Raw genomic sequence first — 20,533 nt, forward strand, 5'->3', positions numbered from 1 at the left:
CACCATCATTTGTCATGATCTGAGGATGCAAGGGGACAGTGGTTTTGAACATCACAGTCTTTTGCACAAAGAAGGGAGAGCTCTACTCCCCGAGGCCCAGTTTCTAAGAGGTACTGACGTTTAACCTCTCCTGAGAGCTGGTTCTCTACCAACACACAGGGCTGGAAAGCAGGCAGGAGATAACTGATGAAAAGACCAAACGTTTTCCGCACCACTGAACTCTGTTCAGAGATAAAGCGACTGTCACTTCCAGATTGATGGACAGAAATAAAATCACGTACTGAAGTTTCTGCAGATGCCATTCCAAAATATTAGGTATTTAATATATTGCCCACAAAAATGAAAGACAAGATTTTAATACATGAATGAAAAGAATACTATGCCAGTATGAGCCTCCATCCAGCTTCCTATCAAATCAAATGGTAAGCACCATTTCTGTGTCTACGTCACATGAGAAAATACCATCCTCCTTGAAGGAAGCATTACCCGCATATATGTTCTTTGGATAACAGCAAGCAACTTGGCAACAAGCAGTGTTGTGTTGTGCTGCAAGGAACTGCTTTTCTGTTGAGCTACAAGCAGTGTCATCGCACCGGTACCTTCACAGGCTTCCTCACTCATGGCTTCAACAATTCCCACTTGCTTCCTCTTAGATCAGACTTGCAGGCAGCTGTGATGGGTTGGAATACGGCTTCATTTGGGAGACCAAAAAAAGACGTCAGAAGGCCAAACTGATTAACCCAATCACCAGAGAATGAAATGGATCTTCCACAGCTTGGCTGCGCTGAAGCCGAGCCATAGTCCTGGACTCTGACCAGAGACAGCACTACAAAGTGCTTCTAACAACTTAAACGCTACACAGAACCAAACACGGACAACATGACAGATTCAAGAAAATAACTTTGTGGGATGACAGAGTGAGGGGGTAATGTATTCAAAACACAGGAGAGGCACAGCTGAGCCCTGATCTCTAAGAGCAGAATTCAGAGATGAGCAGATTTCCCAAATCCACGTATGATCAGACTATTGTGTTAAGGAACAAATGCAATGCAGTCCACTTACACATACAATATAAAACTAAAATATACTTAAATATGACTATTACCACAGATGTATGAAAGCTCCACAGTACTGACCTGCTTAGCGCAGACTCAGTATACTACGGCAGCGTTGATAAAGGCATCTCACCAGAGCTGTGGTTCTTTGCACTCTTTTCGTTTCTTTTTATAAGGATCACCTCTTAGATCCTAGCAGGGGTCTTACATCTCTTTCTGCACCAAACACTCAAATTGTATTTCAGCCACTCACCTCCTTTGCTGAGTAGTCTGACCTCGCAGAGATGATGAAAACCAAACCCTCCTCAATGCAATACATTCTTACAAGAAGACAAATACTAATCATCACCTGCTGGAGTGCGTAACTAGGTTTGTAACTAAGCGATAACAAACCACTGCATTGCTCACCTTATGTGGGTGGACAGATTGGGAAAATATTGCTCAACAAAGGGATGTTATGCACTGAACATAGTAAAATTTATTATACTTCTCCACAGCAAGGCACAAAAATCACTAAAGATAGGACAGGAACAGTTTTGACAAATCAAAGTTACTGTTCATATTACATTCAGTCCAAATTCCAGTAACTTTAAGAGGAAGCAAGACTGGGCCTCATGTCAGCTCCTCACAGACTACATGTGTGTTCCAGCATGTTTGACAGCCCTCATAGCGGCATCTTAGAATGCTAACCAGCCCATCAAGAAGCATTTCGGAAACAGCATGGGGGGAAATTATGTGATTTCTGCAATCTCCAGCAGGAGGCTATTCCTTTTCTTAAGAAAGGTGGCTGGGATTGCTGCCCAGCCTTCAGATTCATATGCTGCAGTTCCCCACCCCCTTGATACCAAGCAAAATGAAACCCCACTGCCAGGGTAGAAGACAACTCTTCAGCTGGCTCCTTTAACAAGTGCCCAGCTCAGATCTGTCAGCATCTCCTGGCCTTCCATAGGTAGACCAGAAGATGCTAAGCTGTTATTCTTTTTCCTCATCTTCAAGATTTACTCCATTTAACTGATGTTATCAAGACTCAGAGGAAAAACATCCTACAGACAAAAACCACTCTCCTGGTCTAACAAGATGCATACTCCCCCGGACAGTCTGGCTAAACCTGTTGTGGTTGTTTCATACCAGTGCCTAAGTGTCCAACCTGGCGAGTAAACAGCTTTGTGAAGGAGAACACAGAAGCACCCATTTAAAAACTGTTCCTGTACTAGAGACGGTATGATTTGCTTCATGCTGCTATTATCTCTCTCAGAAGCCTTATGCTAACTTTCTTGTGTTATACTGGCTTTCCTACAGTGGGATTTTCATTGAGCAGCTTAAGGAAGATTGCCTTCCCTTTTTGTCTCTGTTTATATCTCCTGTCACACAGATGAGTTTCCCTCCTGGCCTCAGTCTCTGCCTCTGCCTATTTACCTTATTTGCTACAGCAAATACTGCAGCAGCAGGAAGCGCCTGTCCACAAGCCTCTGGTTCTCTGAAACAGGGCCATTGTTATTCTCTCAGGCAGGACTCTCCACTAGCTATAGAAACTGCACTTCTAGAAAGGCATCCAAAATAAATACAAGATAGGGATATCATCCAATTACTTGTCCCTGCTGTAGAGGCCTCTGATTTTCAAGTTGGATAATTTGTGTGTCCCCATCATTTCAGTAAGACAGAAGGAACTGCAAAAGCTGTTACTAGCTTCTGGCAAGGATCTTCAAAAGCTCCCGTCTCTAGGGCACTCTTGAGAGTAATCCTCCTCTACTCCTCTCAACCTGGGTCCTTCCAGTTAAACGGGTGGTCAGAAACACCAGCTGAAGCCTTCTGCCGACACTGCCCTTTTCCAGCACCCCAGACCTGAGGTTCAAGTTTAATCGATAATGTTATATATATAATAATAGAGCCAAGTTCACTGTTTCTCTTCAGTTAGTGCCCTGAATTGGCCTGCAGCAATAGCTTTTCTTTTTTTCTTACAATTATTATTTAAGTTCATCCACAAGCCGCCTTTTTTACAGAATACTTTTTTTTACAACACAAATGTGACAGCCTGATGCAGCCAGCAAGATGGAGGGCTGGGAGTGCAAGTCAGAGAGCAGCAATAGTGCTGGTTTTGGCTTGTGGAGGGTCTGGTAATTCAAACAGAGTGCTGCCCATGGATCCTACTCAGGAGTGGCACCAAACATTAGTTTCGCCTTAGGAAGCCTCTGAATGAATTTGCTAGCAAGAGCTCTGGCTGTATTTGCTATTTGCAGAAGAGACATTGTTTTCTCTCTTTTCAGAGTTTCAATTATCACCAGCAGGCACTACCTGACCTCTGCACTAATCTCCCGGTTGTTTGGTAAGCCAATAAGGAAACAATTTAACCCACCCTTTGCCTGTTCCTGGATCTCTTTATTTATTGGATGCATTCCCAACCTCTGTCACTGGTATTCAGAGAAGCATGAATGTGACCCAACCAGATAATAGTGTCACTGCTGTCCTTAGCCACAGCAGTAGGGTAACCAGCCAGAGTTGCCAAGCTCACTTAGCAGCTTCTTGAGCAACAACAAAGGCAATAGGCCTCCCAGAGTCTGCAGACAGACTGCAGCGCCTCAGCTGATACCTAACAGAACAAACTGCAAGTTCTCATGCAAGTCAAAACCTGTTGGTTTTTAAAAGCCTTTTTTCCCCCTCCTGGATAAGTGATTGTTTCATACTTTCCCACTATCTTCCCATCACTATGGTAGGGCAGACCCATACCTCACAATGTGATGAACTTAAAAAGCACAAAAACTAGCCTATAAACAGCAGAAAAAACTTGCAGAACCCTCTTCTTAAAGAAGCAGCTTCATTTTAGCAAGAAGCAAGCCTGCATCAATTATACCCTTTTTACAGCTAGCTACGTCAATAAACACCATCTTATGCCAAAGCAAAACCGTGTCCCAGGCAGATGGTTTGCAGAGATGAAGCACCTACATAGGCTTTGATCACACTGCTGCATCTTCCTTCTTGTTGAGAAAGCAATGACAAGGGGATGTGTTTAGGAAAGACATGAGGTGGTAAATGCAAAAACCAGTCACCTCCACCCACACACTCCAGCTAGTCAGAGAACAGCTCCATTTCTGAGTGCTAAATACCTTCTGGTATCCATCCAGTCACGTTTGTCTGGATGCACTGAAAAGCTTTCAGCAGTTTCCCCTTACACACTTGCTGCTCCAGCACTGTTCTCCAGGTGTTCAGATTAATACCAATACTAGGCCAGGAAATGGCTCATCAAGAGTTTCATGGATAAATGTCACTGCAGGTAACAGCAGGTCTGTGCTGAACACAGAGAGCCACATGGTCTGGGCTGGAGTTTCTCCTGGCAGGCTGGCTCTGAGAAGCATGGCAATGATCTGCTCTGTGGTCGCACTCAGGGACTTGTATTTGTGATGCAACCCCTTTCCAACATCCAGCATTTTGGGGAGTTTTTAGCCCAAGAAAAATTAACTTCAACTGCAGTAGACAATTGCGTGTTATTAGAAAGCCTCTGCTCTATCAAATGGATAGGTCTTCCACGTAGAGATGAAACATGCTCTGCTGACCTCAAGAGTTTTTTTCCTCATTGCTCATAAGTGTGCTAGCCTGCATGTTTTAGCTATACACATAGAAGCTACAGATACAACACCTGAAAAGAGACCCAGGCTGAAGCTAGCCTATGCCCACCAGAAATAGTGGCATTTCTAGCTGGAGGCTAAACATTCGCACTATAAAAGACAGACAATCAGATGGCCAAGACTTCCATTGATCTGCAATTTTTCTGACAGAGATGAGGCCAGGAACCAGGGCAACAGATTTTGAACTTTCTCCTTTCCAGCACACTGGCTTTCTCTAGCACATGAGCAGATGGGTCATTTCCCAGAGGGGCAAACCTGAGACAGCAGCTGCTGTCAGAGCCCAGTCACAACAGCTGAGGCTAAAGAACCCCTTTATATGCTACTTACAGGAAGCAGAAGTCAATAAAAAGCCTCTATTGTGAGCACACGCATTTCTACTCAACCCTGTCCCTAAAATATTTTAAGCCTTCCTAAAAACACACTGCAAAACATAACTCTCCTTTGGGCTCAGTGCATTGAGCAGAGGCCAAAGCTCACTGAAAAATCAGCTCTCTGTCTTTACCAGCCCCACATGCTGCTTACCCTAAGTCAGTGATAGAATATCAAACTGAGCATGACAGGAACCTTTACTGGGACAATACAGTTTCCCTATCAAGGACATACTCTGAAGAGGAGGCTTATTTTTCTTAATGTCGTAACGTGGGTAAATGAGAAAGAAACAAAGCAAAGAGATTATCCATATACATGTACGTATACATAATCATACAGCCACACATCTATACAATTAGACACAAGCACTCACACAGCCATCCCATATATGCTAAAGTTGCCTTTTACTTTTTTTCCCCTCTTCTTCCTTCCCTGTTGCCCAAATGCCTTTTCTTCAGGGCAGGGGGAGAAAAAAGGAAGAAACAAAAGACTAATTGCAGCCTTCCACCAATGCAGTCACCATCTGGTAACTCAAGGGACACATGGAGCCAAATTATCTTAATTAACATGTTACAACAGTATTTAAAAAAACTCTATGCTTATTAACACTCAGCTGTGATTAGTCAACCATGGAGGAAGCCTGCTAATGCCACATTAATTATGGGTCTTGTCTTCCTTTCCATTATAAATATGATTATATTTTTCCAGTGGCTTCTCTCTCTCCTAAAAAGAGCACTATTGGCATCAAATCTTGATCTCAAATGCAAATTCTATTTACATTCTACTAGAGTCAAAATGTTTAGGCTATATGAAGCTTCCACTGGTGCTTCGAGGCTGCTACAGACTGTCTCGATACAAAATGCAGCTTTCTATGTTTGCCCCTTGGACAGTTCTACATAATTTAGACAACTCCCTCAGTAAAATCCAAGCAGATAAAGAATTATTTTGTGTCTTTCAAATTCCTTTCTCCCTCCGAAACACGGGCACAGACTTCATTGCATGCTAGGCCAGATAAAATAGGATGAAATCCAGGGCTAAAAGAAGAACCAGTTGGCAACAACTTGCAGGTGGGGCACAGTTGGAGTCAGCAGCACAGTGGCTCTGAACAGTCAGACTAACAAAGAAATCTGCTCTCCCAGTGGCACAATGGAGATTTCCAAGTGACACGCATTTCTTTTTTTCAAGTTTTCCAAGGCCACTTCTGGCCTCCCCATGCCTTCTTCCAGCCACCCTATAATTACTGCCACATGTTAGGAGAAGGAAATTAAGGAAGTGTTGTAACAACCTTATACAATCAGCAGAATCCAGGATTTTGCTCTTGAAACCTCAACCCTCACAATTGCATGAGAAACACCCAGCCAGTTTCTATTTTCTTTCCTTTCTTTCTTGATTGAGGGGAGCCCCTAAGAAAGCTACACATGCTTTAGAGTGAAGCTCTAAGAAATTTCACTACAAAATGTGAGGAGCACAAAAGTGTTCACTACACTGGGCAGGGGCAGTTAACTTGCCAGGTATCTCCTTTTCTCTCATTGGCAGCTCAATTCTAAATATTGTTTTACACTGCAACAAGAAAAACATTATTTAAAAAAGATAACAGAATTGTCAAAATTCCCTTTCAAAAAGGGAACAGGCAGTAATGGCACCTATTGTGCAGAGGCGATTTAGTAGAAAAGGCATTAACATGGTACTTGAAGCCATGTAATATCCACTGTCCTCGATTACTGGGGCTAATTTTAAACTCCACCTTAGATCTTCCCACAGCCTTGCTTTCTCACTTGGTCCCTGCTTATTTCCTTCCAGAAATGTACAAACCTAAAAATTGCTCATAATTCAGACATAATCTGCACATTTACCCCACTGTTTCCATGGCAGTTCCCACCTGAGTTTTCCATTTGGGTATAGCAATAACCCAATGGTGTCTTCTTAGGATAAATGCCTGACAAACGCTATGGGATCTGGTGTCAGGAAAACCACCTGCAGAACCAATGAGAGATGATAACCTAGAAAAGAAGGTAACTGCCGCCTGCTCATGCTGATTTTGAGGACTAGATTCTGAGACTGCTGAGACAACTGATTTGTGCTGACTGGTCTGACTGATAAATAAATCCCATTATTGATGCTCAGTGGACAGTTCTTTGAAGGGAACATACCTTAACAACACAGCAAAGCAAAACTCATCTCAACTAGCAAGTGACAAGAGACCTGCATTTTAGCCTCAGGAGACACTCCAGATGAAATACGGCACATGGCTGGTAACACTAGCAGTTGTAGGACTACACTGCTCTCCTTTCACCACAGGGTGAAATTCAGGAAGTTACTGCTAACCTACAATACACAACACTGGGCTTCTCCTTACCCAGGCCTTCCTTCTAACCCCAATTCTGCCACAGCTCATTTTGTGAGTTGGCACTGAATGAGGTAGTCCTTACCAGAGAGAGGGCGGAAACCCAGAATTTTAGAGTTTAGAAAGAAGCCCTGTCTTCCTATGCTTGCATGAGAAGATCCCTACGCTAGCCAAGTAACTTTAAAGCTCTGTCCTGGTAGGCCTCCTTCGTTCACTAATCAGCCTTTTGCAGCAGATTCATTTTTCATCCTTTCAGCAGCAGCAGCTGTTGCCTCTGACTCAGCCTATCCAAAAAGTACTAATATGGAATTTTGGCCAAGGCAGATCTAGTAATGGCATGCACACAAGAGACTGCTTTGTGCTGTGTTGTTCTACTTTAATCTGCGTGGAAGCCTAACAGGAAAGCCCAAAGCCTTAGGTGGCTGAAATGGTTCAAGTTCCTCTCTGCATTAGGTCTAGCTTTGCTATGGTGTGGTGGGTAAAGGAGAGCAATCATGAAACTTCAAGGTTGTTTTGTTTTTTAAACATCAAGGAACACTGGAGAATACTTTGTGATTCTGCCGAGCCATTTTTCTTCTGACTTTTGGATCTGCTCAGGACCACTGAACAAATCAGAATCTAATATCTGGGCAGATCTGTTTATCCTCTAGGAATGACTCATCTCTGCCAGGGGACTTGTCAGAACAGGCATTCAAATCATTTACCATTGGCTGGGTAGAACTGTAAAGAGTTATTAGTCCTGTCTCACTGGAAAGCCTCTCAAGCACACTTCATATTTTCACCCTAGATGTGGTTAGCTTAGTTGTAAATATTAGGTCATGTTTTCTACAGGCTTTACAGGAGCTCAATATCGCAAGCAAGTTCTCTGCACAGTCTGGCAGGAAAGCAAAAATAGCCCCACTGGGACACTCCTCAGGTCATTCCATTCAAAGCTGGAGGCACCTCGACTACAGAGTGACTGAAGTACTACACGTGGCAAACCTAGCTTTCCCAAAGATGAGTGCCCTATAGCCTCCCAGCTACACTACAAGTTGAACCATTCTCATCTTGATTTCCAAACATTGCTTAGCTGAATCTCAAACTAGACTAGACTATAATTCAAAAAGCTCTAAGAATGAAGTTGAAGAACCAAGCTTCAAAATAAACGAAGAATTTTCTTCTCTTGACAAGAGTCATCTATGACACACCTTTGTAAATTGCCCAATCTTTTAACAGTGTTGGGCAACCTAAGTACTCACAAGGTGGCAGTAGGAAAGGTGGTGTCAGGCCCTGTATAACCTGCTCTGAAACTCAGCAGCTACTTGGTACCTGGGCTACGCTATATAGTAGCAATGCAAGTAACTGGAGAATATTTGGAAAGAAGGAAAATAACTCAGTGAAGCTACTGGTAACTTACATGACCTAAGTCTGAACAGCTAAAGGCACCAAGGTCTGATGGGATGCTGCCGGTGCTTTGATTTACAAGTCACAGAAGCCAATCAATTCTTGCAGAGCTCAGTCCCACACATTCCACACACTCAGATTCTGCTTGGGGTCAAATGGCATGTCATAAAGTAAACTGCAACTTAGTATAACACTTACAAACATAGCATATAAAAGAACTCATGTTTCCAGTTCTCCCTCTTGAGAAGGTTGTTTCATTATACAGACATAATAGCTTCAAAGTGTTTGTTTTATAGTTCCATTTTCCCAGTACCTACCAACAGCTCCAAGCAACTCCAAGGATATAAATTTGCAAATTGCCTAACAGAATGTATCAGGAAATTGTCAAAAATATACCTTGTAGCAAACACAAAGTCTTCCTTTCTGTTTTTCTGGCTCCTCATTCAAAACCCATACATTGTAAACAACACTAAACTGAAACAAACCAGGCTTGGAAAAAAGGTTTGAAAACCAAGGTCCTCTCATAGCTGGCAACGAGTGTTCAGAAAAAGCGTGTAAGAAGAATTCTCATCCTCTGAAATACTACTGCCCTTGGACACTTCCACTGTAGCTGCTGGAACTGAAGTACAGGCCAGTCAAAATACCCAGCTGAAAAAGTAGATAATAAGGCTAGAGTAGGTCCTGCTAAGATAAGATCTATTTGTAGCTCCAGATGTGAGAAAAATTCAAGAAGAGATGAAAAACCATTCCTTTCATTGACTAAAAGAGATTATAAAACACATAAGCAAAACCCCATAGTATAACAATTTAAAAATAAAATACTCATTAAAAAAGCCTAGAGCCCACCGCCCCCCACCTCCCTCCCCCCCCAAACCCTGCTATACCTCAGACTTGCCTCTGTACATCTTGCTGCTTTTGAATGAGAAATACAAGACTATAGATTGTCCCTTATCTATATTCCTCGGTCATACAGAAAGACCCTTCTTTGTTTTATAGCAATAAAAATACTAAGGTTTGGTGTTTTTTTTTTTTTTTTTTTTTTTTTTTTTTTAAAAGGGTGTAGGGGGAAAGCAAACCCTCTCATAACACTTTTGATCTTTCCCCTGTGATAGTGGACGCCAGAAGTTGTGACAGATGCTCAAAGAGGCTTGGAGACCAGAACTCCAGTTCCTACCTGGTGCCACAAAGTCAGCCACAACACATGCCACGGCTGTAGCAACAGTACCTCCTCACAGCGCAAAGCTGAAACTTTGAAGAGGGACACACTGCAGTTTAGTGGATGGAACTAAAGCCAAGGCATAGGGGCACAGGCCTAGACACAAATTCCACTGCTAGGTAACCTGAAGTTTTTGCCTCCTTGCCTTGGCTTTCCTTTTCACAGAGCCTTCCTGTTTACCTTTGAGAATACAGAAGTTCCAGTAGTCTACAGAGCCCTGTGTAATGGCTTAAAGGTTCTGGTCAATGAAATCAGTTACACTGGTGACAAAGATTTACAGATTAATTTGGCTGCTGTAATAGTTGGGTCTTTTTCCTGATGAAGAAAGCCAAGCCAGATGCAGAATTTCACAGTTCGGTAGTTCTTTCACACAGGTCTCTCTGGCCAGGAATTTAGTTCAGCCTTTACTGCAATAAAGGAAACCAACACATGGCTAGGGACACAAATGCTGCATTACTGTCTTGCAGCGTTACCGTCTGGTTTTAACTCAACAACATTCCCTTTTCTACTAGCTGGAGGGGTTTTTTTGGTTGGTTGGTTGGTTTTGCTGTTTCTTGGAGGGGATTGGAGTTCTGGTTTTATGTGTATTTTGATGTTGTTTGTGACATTTAATTAAGTTTAGTTTATTATTTTGAGACACTTGTTTGCTCAGCTCTCTCCAGTGGCTTCCTTCATCTACATATTATCTATACAGCACCATCCATCATGTCAGAGCAGCTACTAGAACAGCAAGAGCATTTTTCAGTGCAACATATAGTTAACAAGATAACAGTGTTGATAGTAATAATAATGTTTTGATTGAGTTTTTGCTGCATAAAGTAGCCAGATTCACACCTTGAGGTTAGCATTTCACTTGGATCACTCGTGACTTGGACACTAAGTCTAGATCACCACTTCAAGGGACTAGATCTTGGGGTCTAGGACACTGCCTTATTGACATGGGAGTCCAGGTTCTTCCAGGCAACTCAGTTGATTTGCAAATGCTGTTATAAAACCTTGTTTCTTTGAACACCCTTGTTCCTTGCTGTCCTACACACTTTCCAGCCAGCACTGACATCAAGCTGCAGACATTTCAAGTCTCTCTTTAGCTTCTCACAGACTCACCACACTGTCATTTTTCTTCATAGCCATCTTCCATACACCAAAAACCTCCTGCTAAGCTCCCTCACACCAGACAATGGTTTCTCCAGTTTCAACTGCCTACCTCCATAAAAAGAGATGGCGTGGTTATGTGGGTTTTTGCCATGCTTTTGTTGCTGTTGCAGCTTTTTTTCCTTTTTTTTTTTTTTTTTTTTTTTTGCAAAGACAGTTTTTGTATCTTCCAGTTTCAATGATGTTTAGGCCAAAATATTAGTGGATACTAATACATGGACTACATTACTACTTACTACATTTTCTCCAAGTTGTCAATCCAATCAGGACAACATTTTACATTTGGTTCCAATAGGTGCAGAACCACCTTACCTCTACTGGCATAGACAGAAGACTTCTGAACAAAAGCCTAATTTTATGTTATAAAAATTTATTATAACAATTCACTTCTACAATATTTTGAGAACCAAGATGAAGTGGGAGGACAGATTATTCTAAAATACAATTACCAGAGTATAAAGAAAAACTATGGTGACTTTTTTTTTTTTTTTTTTTTTTTAAGGCTCATAATTCTCTAGAACATAAAAATCTTTTCCATTGCTCTGGTCAACAGAGGAAAGCTCATATCTACAGACACTGATCTAGCAGACAAAAGATTTCACAATCATCTTCTGACTCACTTTGAATGGGAAACATTAAGTAAGAACAATAAAGACAGTAGGACAAATTCAGTTAATTACATTTTTTTTTTCCCCAAAACCACACAAGAACAAAGCAGTTTCAAGAAATTCCTTACATATAAAAAGAGCTTTTAAACTGCTCCCCAGAGAAGGATACAAGAGAGGAAACTGTTTCAGCATGCCTCAATGCCACCAGAAGTTCTGCACTGAGCACAGATTGGGAAAAATCCGTGAGCATTTCCAACTTCTGCAGAGCTGGGGCTGGACCTTGGAAGAATGCCAAAAACATCCCAGGGAGACCTCAGACAAACACAGCAGGACCCAGATCTGCCTCCCACAACAACGCACGATTCATATGGTGGGAAGCAGTATCCAAATCCCAGTTCTTCACCAGCATCAGAGCTCCCATCTTACACTCCCTCAATCTTAAAAACGAATGAACAACAAAAAAAACCCCCACTGTTCCCCCCTAGCCCCCTGTTAAGAGTGTTCACACTAACAAATCACTTCCCACACTAACTAATGCAACATGCCCCCCTGCCATTCAGTTGTACTTCCTTGTCCCTTAAAGAACTGTACTCCACGAATTCTCTGCACCACAAAGTCTCCCTTCCCTGTTTAAACAGATGATTTACAAGTTAATGTTTTGTTTCTTTTTCCTTTCTCCCTGAAGCAGATGTTCAATTTTCTCCCTCTGGATTATAGTCTGGTGAAGTCTATAAACCAAGCTTTAGGACCAGGGAGAGTTTATTAGTAAACCAGTGACAGAAAATCCCAAGGAACAGTATATATAAGTGCTACACAATCAGTGCCCCTATACCACTTGCAGGGGTGTAGTATCTATGGCAGACTGCACTATGCTGCCTCTTCAGCTGTTCTAGAGGTCTGAGTCTGCCAGAAGGTTTGGTGAAAATATCCATTGAGTGCTTACAGGTTTCTTGGTAGTGGAACAAGAGCTTTTCATGCAGCTTTGAGATCCACTTGATTGTATGGTTCAACCTCTTGCCACTTTGTGAAGTTTCTCACAGAAAGGAAATACAAGACTCAAATAAAAAACACTACAAATAGCAGAAATGCTGGTTCCCTGGAGACACGCTCTTGGGAACACTCCTAGCTGCAATGTGCAGATTCCTTGAGAATATTTGCATAGGCAATACAGATGTCTAACTTTCGAGATCTAGTGGGAAAAGCTGCAGGAAAGGAAGTTATTTTGATGCTGATAGATTAGTCTCTAGACAGTAAAACAGAACTCCACAGGAAAAAAAAAAACACAGTAGAAGTCAATTTATTGGATGTTATCAATCACCATTCTGTAACTCTTCTCTTTCACACCAACACAGAATTTCACAGAACGGTACATGCATTTAAACAGGAAGAATAAGTGCTACAGAGGTCACAATGTAAACAGAATGAAACACCTCCAAACCCAGACTTTATCGCTTTGGTCAAATTTGCCATGAACACATGATGTCTTTAACCTAGGAAGCCTACAGACCAACAGTAGATATTACAAAACTGTTCCATTATTAAAAGGTAGACATTATTACACAGTCTTCCTGGTTTTGTTCATTTGTTTCCTGTCTTCTCTATAATGGGATTTGAAGTCTTTTGGAGAGAGGGTTGGGAAATAGCAACAGATAACCCACTAGTAAAGCAAGAGGCGCTGCAGAGTCAAGACTAGCAGGTAGCATAGAGCTGCAAAGACAAGAGGAGAGTATAGCAATTCCACTGCTCTTTCTTTCAGACCTCTGGCCATTTTCCTTTCTTCCAGCCTCCTCCATTCCAGCGAGCTATATTCTGGCTGTTAAAACGGAGAGCACAGGACAATACTATAAGGAGATAGCTTACAATCAACAGAAGGCAGTTCAAGTTTGGGAAAGAAGGGAGAAATGTTAAAGGCATCAACTTTTCAACTGTATTTCCTCTCCTAATAATTTGTGTCTTTCACCAGGATATCAATGAACTACTGAACAGCCAATCTAAACTCAGTTCCCTCTGTGCCCACTCCTCCCCAGCCACCGTTCACTGGTTAGAGCATTCAGCTGGAGTTAGACAACACATCCTCAGGCTAACATCACATTCCAGCTGTGCAAACATGAAAGAGCCTTTCAAAACCTCACAAGAGCATATTACATTAGAGACCAAGTACAAGAGGCCTTTTTCCAAAAGGATTTCAAAGGTACTGTTCCTAAAATACAAGTTCAAGACCTCGTGCTGCCAAGAAATGGACCCACTGACAAACCTTAAAAAAGCTCTGAGCTCTTAAAATGATGCTGCAATCGTGTAAAAGACCATTTTGCAGTTGAACACATTATAATGTGCCAATTTCTACCAGAACTAAAGGTGGTTTTTCAAGTAGAAGCAGAATTTAATGTCTGAAAAATCAGGGGAGTTGACACACATATGACATTCTCCAGAAGCAACTCAGTCTCAGCTATTACCACAGAGGGTAGGAAACATCTGTCTAATCTCAGATAAACAAAGATCTCAAATCATAACTTCATTTCTTGTCTACAGAGCTCTACAGCATCTTACCATGGTACCATCACCTGGGCCATGAGAGGTTAAGGTAAAGAGGGAACAGTTCCTGTTTTTCTACATAACTGATCTAGAAAGCAGAATGTGGTTTCACCAAATGAGCTCTCTCTCCTTTTCCTACCCTTTTCCCCAACACATCTCCTAGATGAAAACACTTCTTACTCAGAAAGGCAGTCCACATTTAAGCTATTACCAGAATTGGCAGAAAAACAAATACATCTGTTCCTCAAAAAACAAACCCATTGTTCTTCCCCACCCTCTTTTTCTTGATATCGTGCCTGAGGATGTAGCATACAAAGGCCTCCCAAGCACTAAGAAAGGTCACCTAGATTATGACAGTGGACTTTTATTTTCTCTCCACATGGAAAGGGGGAAATTGTTACCATTAATGAGGCAGGCGGAAGCATCTGTCTCATGTTAAACACCATGATCTACTTTTATATTTTTGCCCCCCTAGCATTAGAAAATAAAGCCATAAATGCAAATCACTGCAACCTAGTTACAGCACATCAAAGCTGTCATTGTCACTCTTATTCTCGGGGTGGAAGAGACAGACAGTTGACATTTACTCTTTAGCTCACTGTGTAAACAGAAACCAAGTTGCAGTATCTGCTCCTCTGCTGCAGAAAAGTACTGACCGCACACTTCCCTGCAAAAGCTACCCTGCCAGGCCTGATGTCCTGCATCAACTCCACAGGGAAGAGTGAGCTACCCAACTGCCATGCTTTCTCTCAATACTTGTGGTTTTTGGAATTATCCTTCACTGTTCCTATTAAACTCTTCATCAACAATGAAAGTCGCCAGTAAGACACATTAGAATGGTGGGGAGTGGGTCATAACCATATATCGTATTTCAGGGCATAAACCACAGTTACAGGAATTGCCTGCATTGAAAAGCAAAAACACATTTAAAGCCTTACGTTAACATACGTAAAGGAGCTTGAAAGTAAGAAGCTATTATCATGCAGCAGGCAGAACTATGGTGTACTAGTATTATGCATTCTGAAGACCACAGTTTGGAAATGTCTAACCTCAGTTACTAGCAACGGATTTCTAGACCCTGCAAAATCCTGCAAAAAGCTCCCAGAAATGCAATTTTTCATAATGCACTGTTCTGAGGGGAGGCCATGTGAGCACAGCTGCAAAATTAGTACATATTAGGGAACTGGCGTCCCACAGCAAAAAGGATTAAACAAATCTCATTAACAAGGTTTGTGGCAATGGGAACATAACCTGGAAATACTCTTGAGCAAACACAAGATAGCATACTGAAGTTCATGCCTAGAAGTAATATTAAGTGGCAAATACCTGCACAGACAAGGAGAATTCCAAAGCTGTAGCAGCTTACAGAGAGGGTGCTTTTATAGAATCACAGAATGGCTAGGGTTGGAAGGGACCTCAAGGATCATGAATCCCCAACCCCCCTGCCACATGCAGGGCCACCAACCTCCACATTTAATACTAGGCCACGAGAGTTTACAAGAGTTGCATCTAGGACAACAAGCATCTGCAATGGTTTCAGCCATGGGACATCCTCATTCAGTTAGTACCCAGTGAGACTGACCAAAATATGTCACATTGCCCTCAAATCCCTTTCTGAGATTCAGCAAAAAGGTGACCAGTAAATATATATATAGAGAGATATAGATAGATAGATAGATCTCAAGGAATTGTCTTGCCATTACTGCATAAAATGCTTTATACAGCATATTATATTTCAATAAACAATGCCCATTTAGCTGGAAATGCATGATGAGAACTGAAGCTAACTTTCTTCAAAGGTTACCTGACTAATAAGTACACTGAAGCAGCATTTGGAAGAAGACGCAAACCCAATCCCTAAACAACTCACTGTGACAGCAGCCCATTGTTTGAGTTGTTTCAAAAAGGCAGGATAAAGCCATCCTTCCCTCTCCCTCCCACTCCCATTACAATGGCAACCATCTTTATTAAAAGTTGACTAGCTGCCGCGGATAGCGTCCTAATCAGATTGTTCTCAAGCAGGGAAGCACAACAGTACTCAATACAAGTGATCAAGCTTCACTTTATTGCTGCACACACAGGGTTTATATATGGTTCCAATACACGTGTTCGCTTACTATTGGTGCACAAGGTGGGCAGCTAGGTGGGCTGCCTAGCTTCAACCAATGCTCAGCCAGCATTCACACCTGCCGCTGAGCTCATCCGCTTATCAGCCCCCCACATATCCACAGAGCACAGCTGCGGATGTAGGCCTGCTGTTTACATGCTGCCCCAAGGATGTTGTGACTCCCATCTTAACTCCTAATATTTTCTCATGGGTATGCACTCTGTGCTGCCACACCAGCTATGCTCGTACACAGTCTCATGGCCGCCCTGCTCTCGCAGCCATCCCCCAACAATTCCCCCTTTTTCTTTTTGTACGAGCATAGCTTTTTGTGTGGCTTTGTCAATACCCCTCATGATACAACTATACACTATGCAAAGCAGTAAAAGCATAACTAGAATAAGCAATAGCCAACGCAAGCCTTCTTTGATTAATGCTGCGAGCCATGAGGGCAGCCCTCCAAATAGTGATTCTAGCCACTCATCAAATGGGTTTTTGTTAACCTGAATCTTTTGCGTATGTTCCTTCAACCACTGAAGTTGCTTATGTATGGACCGACTATGGTCCGAAAGGTTGAAGCAACACATCCCCTCAAAGTCCTCACAGCCATGCCCCTGTGCTAAAAGCAGAAAGTCAATTGCCGCGCGATTTTGTAGCAAAGCGTGCCTAAGACTATTCATATCAGATAACATAGATCCCAAGATTAAGGTGGTCTCGTTAGCCTGTTTCGCTGACCAACATGCTAGGTTTTCTAACTGTTTTAACGCTTGGGCTGCTGCCACACCCGGTGTAAGGAATGAAGTGAACACTCGGGCAGTAGCCGACCATAAATCAACGTTATCATTGCAATCTGGTGTCAGGCGGCGTGTACTCCACCATCGCCTGGCCTTACGCAGACCAGAGGCAACGTTAAGCCATTGACGATGTTGGGGAGCGAACAGTGCTAATTGTCCAAGATAGCAAGGTCCTCCTTGGACGTTGGCAGGAACGCCTGCCCATGCCCGGTCACCACATATTAAAAATACACCTGGAGGTAGGGCCTTAGCCGAGTCATTATTCCACAGTGCAGGTTGGGAATCATCTTCAGAAAGGCTTGCTCCATATCCATACCACGGTCGTAGGTTACCTCCTTCCCCGGTTTGGTTGCTGTAACCGCAATATGCCCCCCATGCCGAGAATGCCTGTTCATTATGGGGGGAGACCACCGTCCATCCTGTTGCATCGAAAAAAGGGTTATCCGCATAGTCCCACAGTTGCTTAAGGATATTTGCCTGAGCGCTAAGGCCCTGGTGCGATCGTCCGAAGCAAAAGCATGTTTGATTCCATCCCACTGAAGCATTTCCTATTGCCTGGGAACCCAGGAGATCCAGCTCTTGGGGGTCCCATGGCAAGGAGACACTTAGACGTTCTATCAAGCATGCACTTTGTTCTGAAGTGTTGTAATGGAAACATGGATTATCTCTTACATATCCTTGAAAGCTCTCCAGCCGATAACCCGGTACACCGATCAGGCAGGTCCGGAAAGGTTCAGTGGCCGACTGAAGACTCAGGCAGAAGTCAGTCTGGCCCGTCTTGTTTGCCCAGGTCACCCATAGGTTCCCTGGCTGCGACACCTGAAGGACTGCCTGGCAGCTGAGGTGGCAACCTGTCAGTATCAGCAGAAATAGACACTGCTGCCCTGGTCTACTTCGCCGGGACCCACAGTGGACCTCACTTTCCATGGTGCACTGCAATCCACGTCTCACTGCACACAGTGCCCACTGTCAACGGAGCTCCGTTTCGTGCCCTCCAGATCCGAGCAGACCCCTTTTGGTCGGTCTAGGCGATGCCGCCCCCCAGCTCAGCCTCTACGACGCCGGTGCTTTCGTCCATCCACTCCCAAATCAATCTTCCATGAGGTCCGTCCCTGTTCAGGCGCCAATTGCCGCGGATAGCATCCTAATCAGATTGTTCTCAAGCAGGGAAGCACAACAGTACTCAATACGAGTGATCAAGCTTCACTTTATTGCTGCACACACAGGGTTTATATATGGTTCCAATACACATGTGTTCACTTACTATTGGTGCACAAGGTGGGCAGCTAGGTGGGCTGCCTAGCTTCAACCAATGCTCAGCCAGCATTCACACCTGCCGCTGAGCTCATCCGCTTATCAGCCCCCCACATATCCACAGAGCACAGCTGCGGATGTGGGCCTGCTGCTTACATGCTGCCCCAAGGACGCTGTATCTCCCATCTTAACTCCTAATATTTTCTCATGGGTATGCACTCTGTGCTGCCGCACCAGCTATGCTCGTACACAGTCTCATGGCCGCCCTGCTCTCGCAGCCATCCCCCAACAACTAGCAATGTAAGAGAGCTTCATGTTTCCACTCTCCCCTGTTCCATGATAAGAACGCACACTGTCAGAACTGCTAGAGCCATGAATACTAATAGCTGCAATTCTAGCTGAAAAAAAAAAGATGCTTCTGTCATCCCAGTTCATCCAGTAGCTGGTTAAGCTATTCTCTTCAGTACCAGGCATTTATTTGATTGGCATCTTCTGAACTGGCAGTCTTAGCAAGGAGGTTTTCCAGAATTCAAAGCATGCTAACTGCATGACAAAAAGGAAGTGTAACCTCTCAAGAGCACCCATTTCAAGTGGAATGTGGAAGTGTCCCAGGTCCAGACAGCATTCTGAGAAACTTTCCCTTCTCATCTTGCTGTTTATTACGATACAGCACTTCCACAATTTCAGTGCAGATGTAAACTTTTCTACAACTCCAATGCATTTGGCAAATTGACATTTCAAACACTCTGTTAAACTGTTACATCTCCATCAAGTCTTCCAACTTGAAGACTTGTTGATAAGCATAATTTCAGAGAAAAAGCAGTCCCATGCTTTCACCAAACTGAATTCTATTTGATTTTTATCTCCCCTCTTCTGGTTGCTTCATATTATTCAGTCTTTACAAGAATTATATAGGTCTTTTTCCTATATTTGTATTGTTTTGCCTGTAAATTTAAGCAGAAAGATACTAACTCCCTTCTTCAGATTCTTAGATAACACAGGACAAAACTTTCAGCAGTGCTTCTATGCCTTGAGATCTTCTCTCCCAGCTGACTTCCAAAGAGCTTGTCTCACTGCTAATATTCATTTGATTATAAATGACATCATAGCCATCCCACCAGATATCTTCCCTAATTTAAAGGAGATGCATTGCTGTTTTTCTTTTTTCTTTTTTTAAACTTAGCTGCCATATCAATCTATTAGAAAGAGTTTCAGTTGATAAACAAAATGTAGTGGAAACTAAACTAAACTATCAAGAAGGAATTTCTGACAAAGTTTTTCTGTGCAAAGATTTTTGTTCTGGCTTTCTGCTCCATCCCTTTCCCCCCCAGCTCATGAACTCTTACTGCTGGTGACAATGAATAATATTAGTCTGTTTAGCCATTTTCTCTCCATATTCTTGTTTTATGCTGACAGGAAGAGGAAAGTATAAATTTGTTATAAGGTTTTATTTGAAAGTCAGTATCTCAGTTGCATCCCTGCATTTAGAATTGCGTCTTCTTGTCCTGGTTTCTCTCCTCCTGGTACACTGGAAGCATAGCAATTCAGTTTTCTCAACATCTACAGACACAAAGCACTAGTAATGTGGGGTATAGCAGTTAAGTTCTTACATCTTTAATTATTTTGACTGAATTGCCTCTTCCTTTAAAATTCACAGTCTTGTTAAAAGTACATTTGAGAAAACCACAAGTTCACTACTAGCTACTTCCAAGTAATTCAGTTCATTAATCCAAACAGGGAGCAAGGGCAATAAAACTACTTTCTGTTTCATGCTTCCCCCCCTCAAAAATCTCCATCTTCACTCAGTGCAATTCAGCTGAGCATCTAGATTTAAGTCACTCCAGCCTTGTTTAAGCTTATAGATAGATCTGTGCTCTACAGAAATAAGTAGATTTTAAAAGACCTGGAAATTGCTAGAGTTAAAAATATGCTCACTAAGTGCATGCATACACACCTTGTCAGCACGCACCACAGTTCCTGTTTTCACACAGAGAAATTAAATGTCTCCCCTTCTCAGCACAATAAGTACTGCGTGCTGTTTAGAAAGGAAACTGTACTTCTACTCCTCCTTGATGCATTGAGGGAAAGCCCAAGCCTTCTGT

The 20,533-nt window shown here is 42.7% G+C and overlaps 1 protein-coding gene across 12 annotated transcripts in view; it reads right to left on the reverse strand.

Moving 5' to 3' along the window:
* The window catches only part of SUSD6 (sushi domain containing 6), an 84,637-nt gene that overhangs the window by 14,771 nt on the left and 49,333 nt on the right, over window positions 1–20,533 (reverse strand). For 8 of the 12 annotated variants that reach the window (XM_085224951.1, XM_085224945.1, XM_085224944.1 and 5 more), the window contains one exon: window positions 16,324–18,335. The exons of the other annotated variants lie outside the window; for them this stretch is intronic. In XM_085224951.1, the coding sequence (XP_085081077.1) occupies window positions 16,581–18,104 (1,524 nt within the window). In that variant the 5' untranslated portion in view covers window positions 18,105–18,335 and the 3' untranslated portion in view covers window positions 16,324–16,580. Of the gene's footprint in view, window positions 1–16,323; window positions 18,336–20,533 lie in introns of those variants that run through there. 12 annotated transcript variants of the gene reach the window in all.

The sequence above is a fragment of the Meleagris gallopavo genome, chromosome 5, assembly GCF_905368555.1.
Source record: "Meleagris gallopavo chromosome 5, MGAL_WU_HG_1.1, whole genome shotgun sequence".
NCBI lineage: Eukaryota > Metazoa > Chordata > Aves > Galliformes > Phasianidae > Meleagris > Meleagris gallopavo.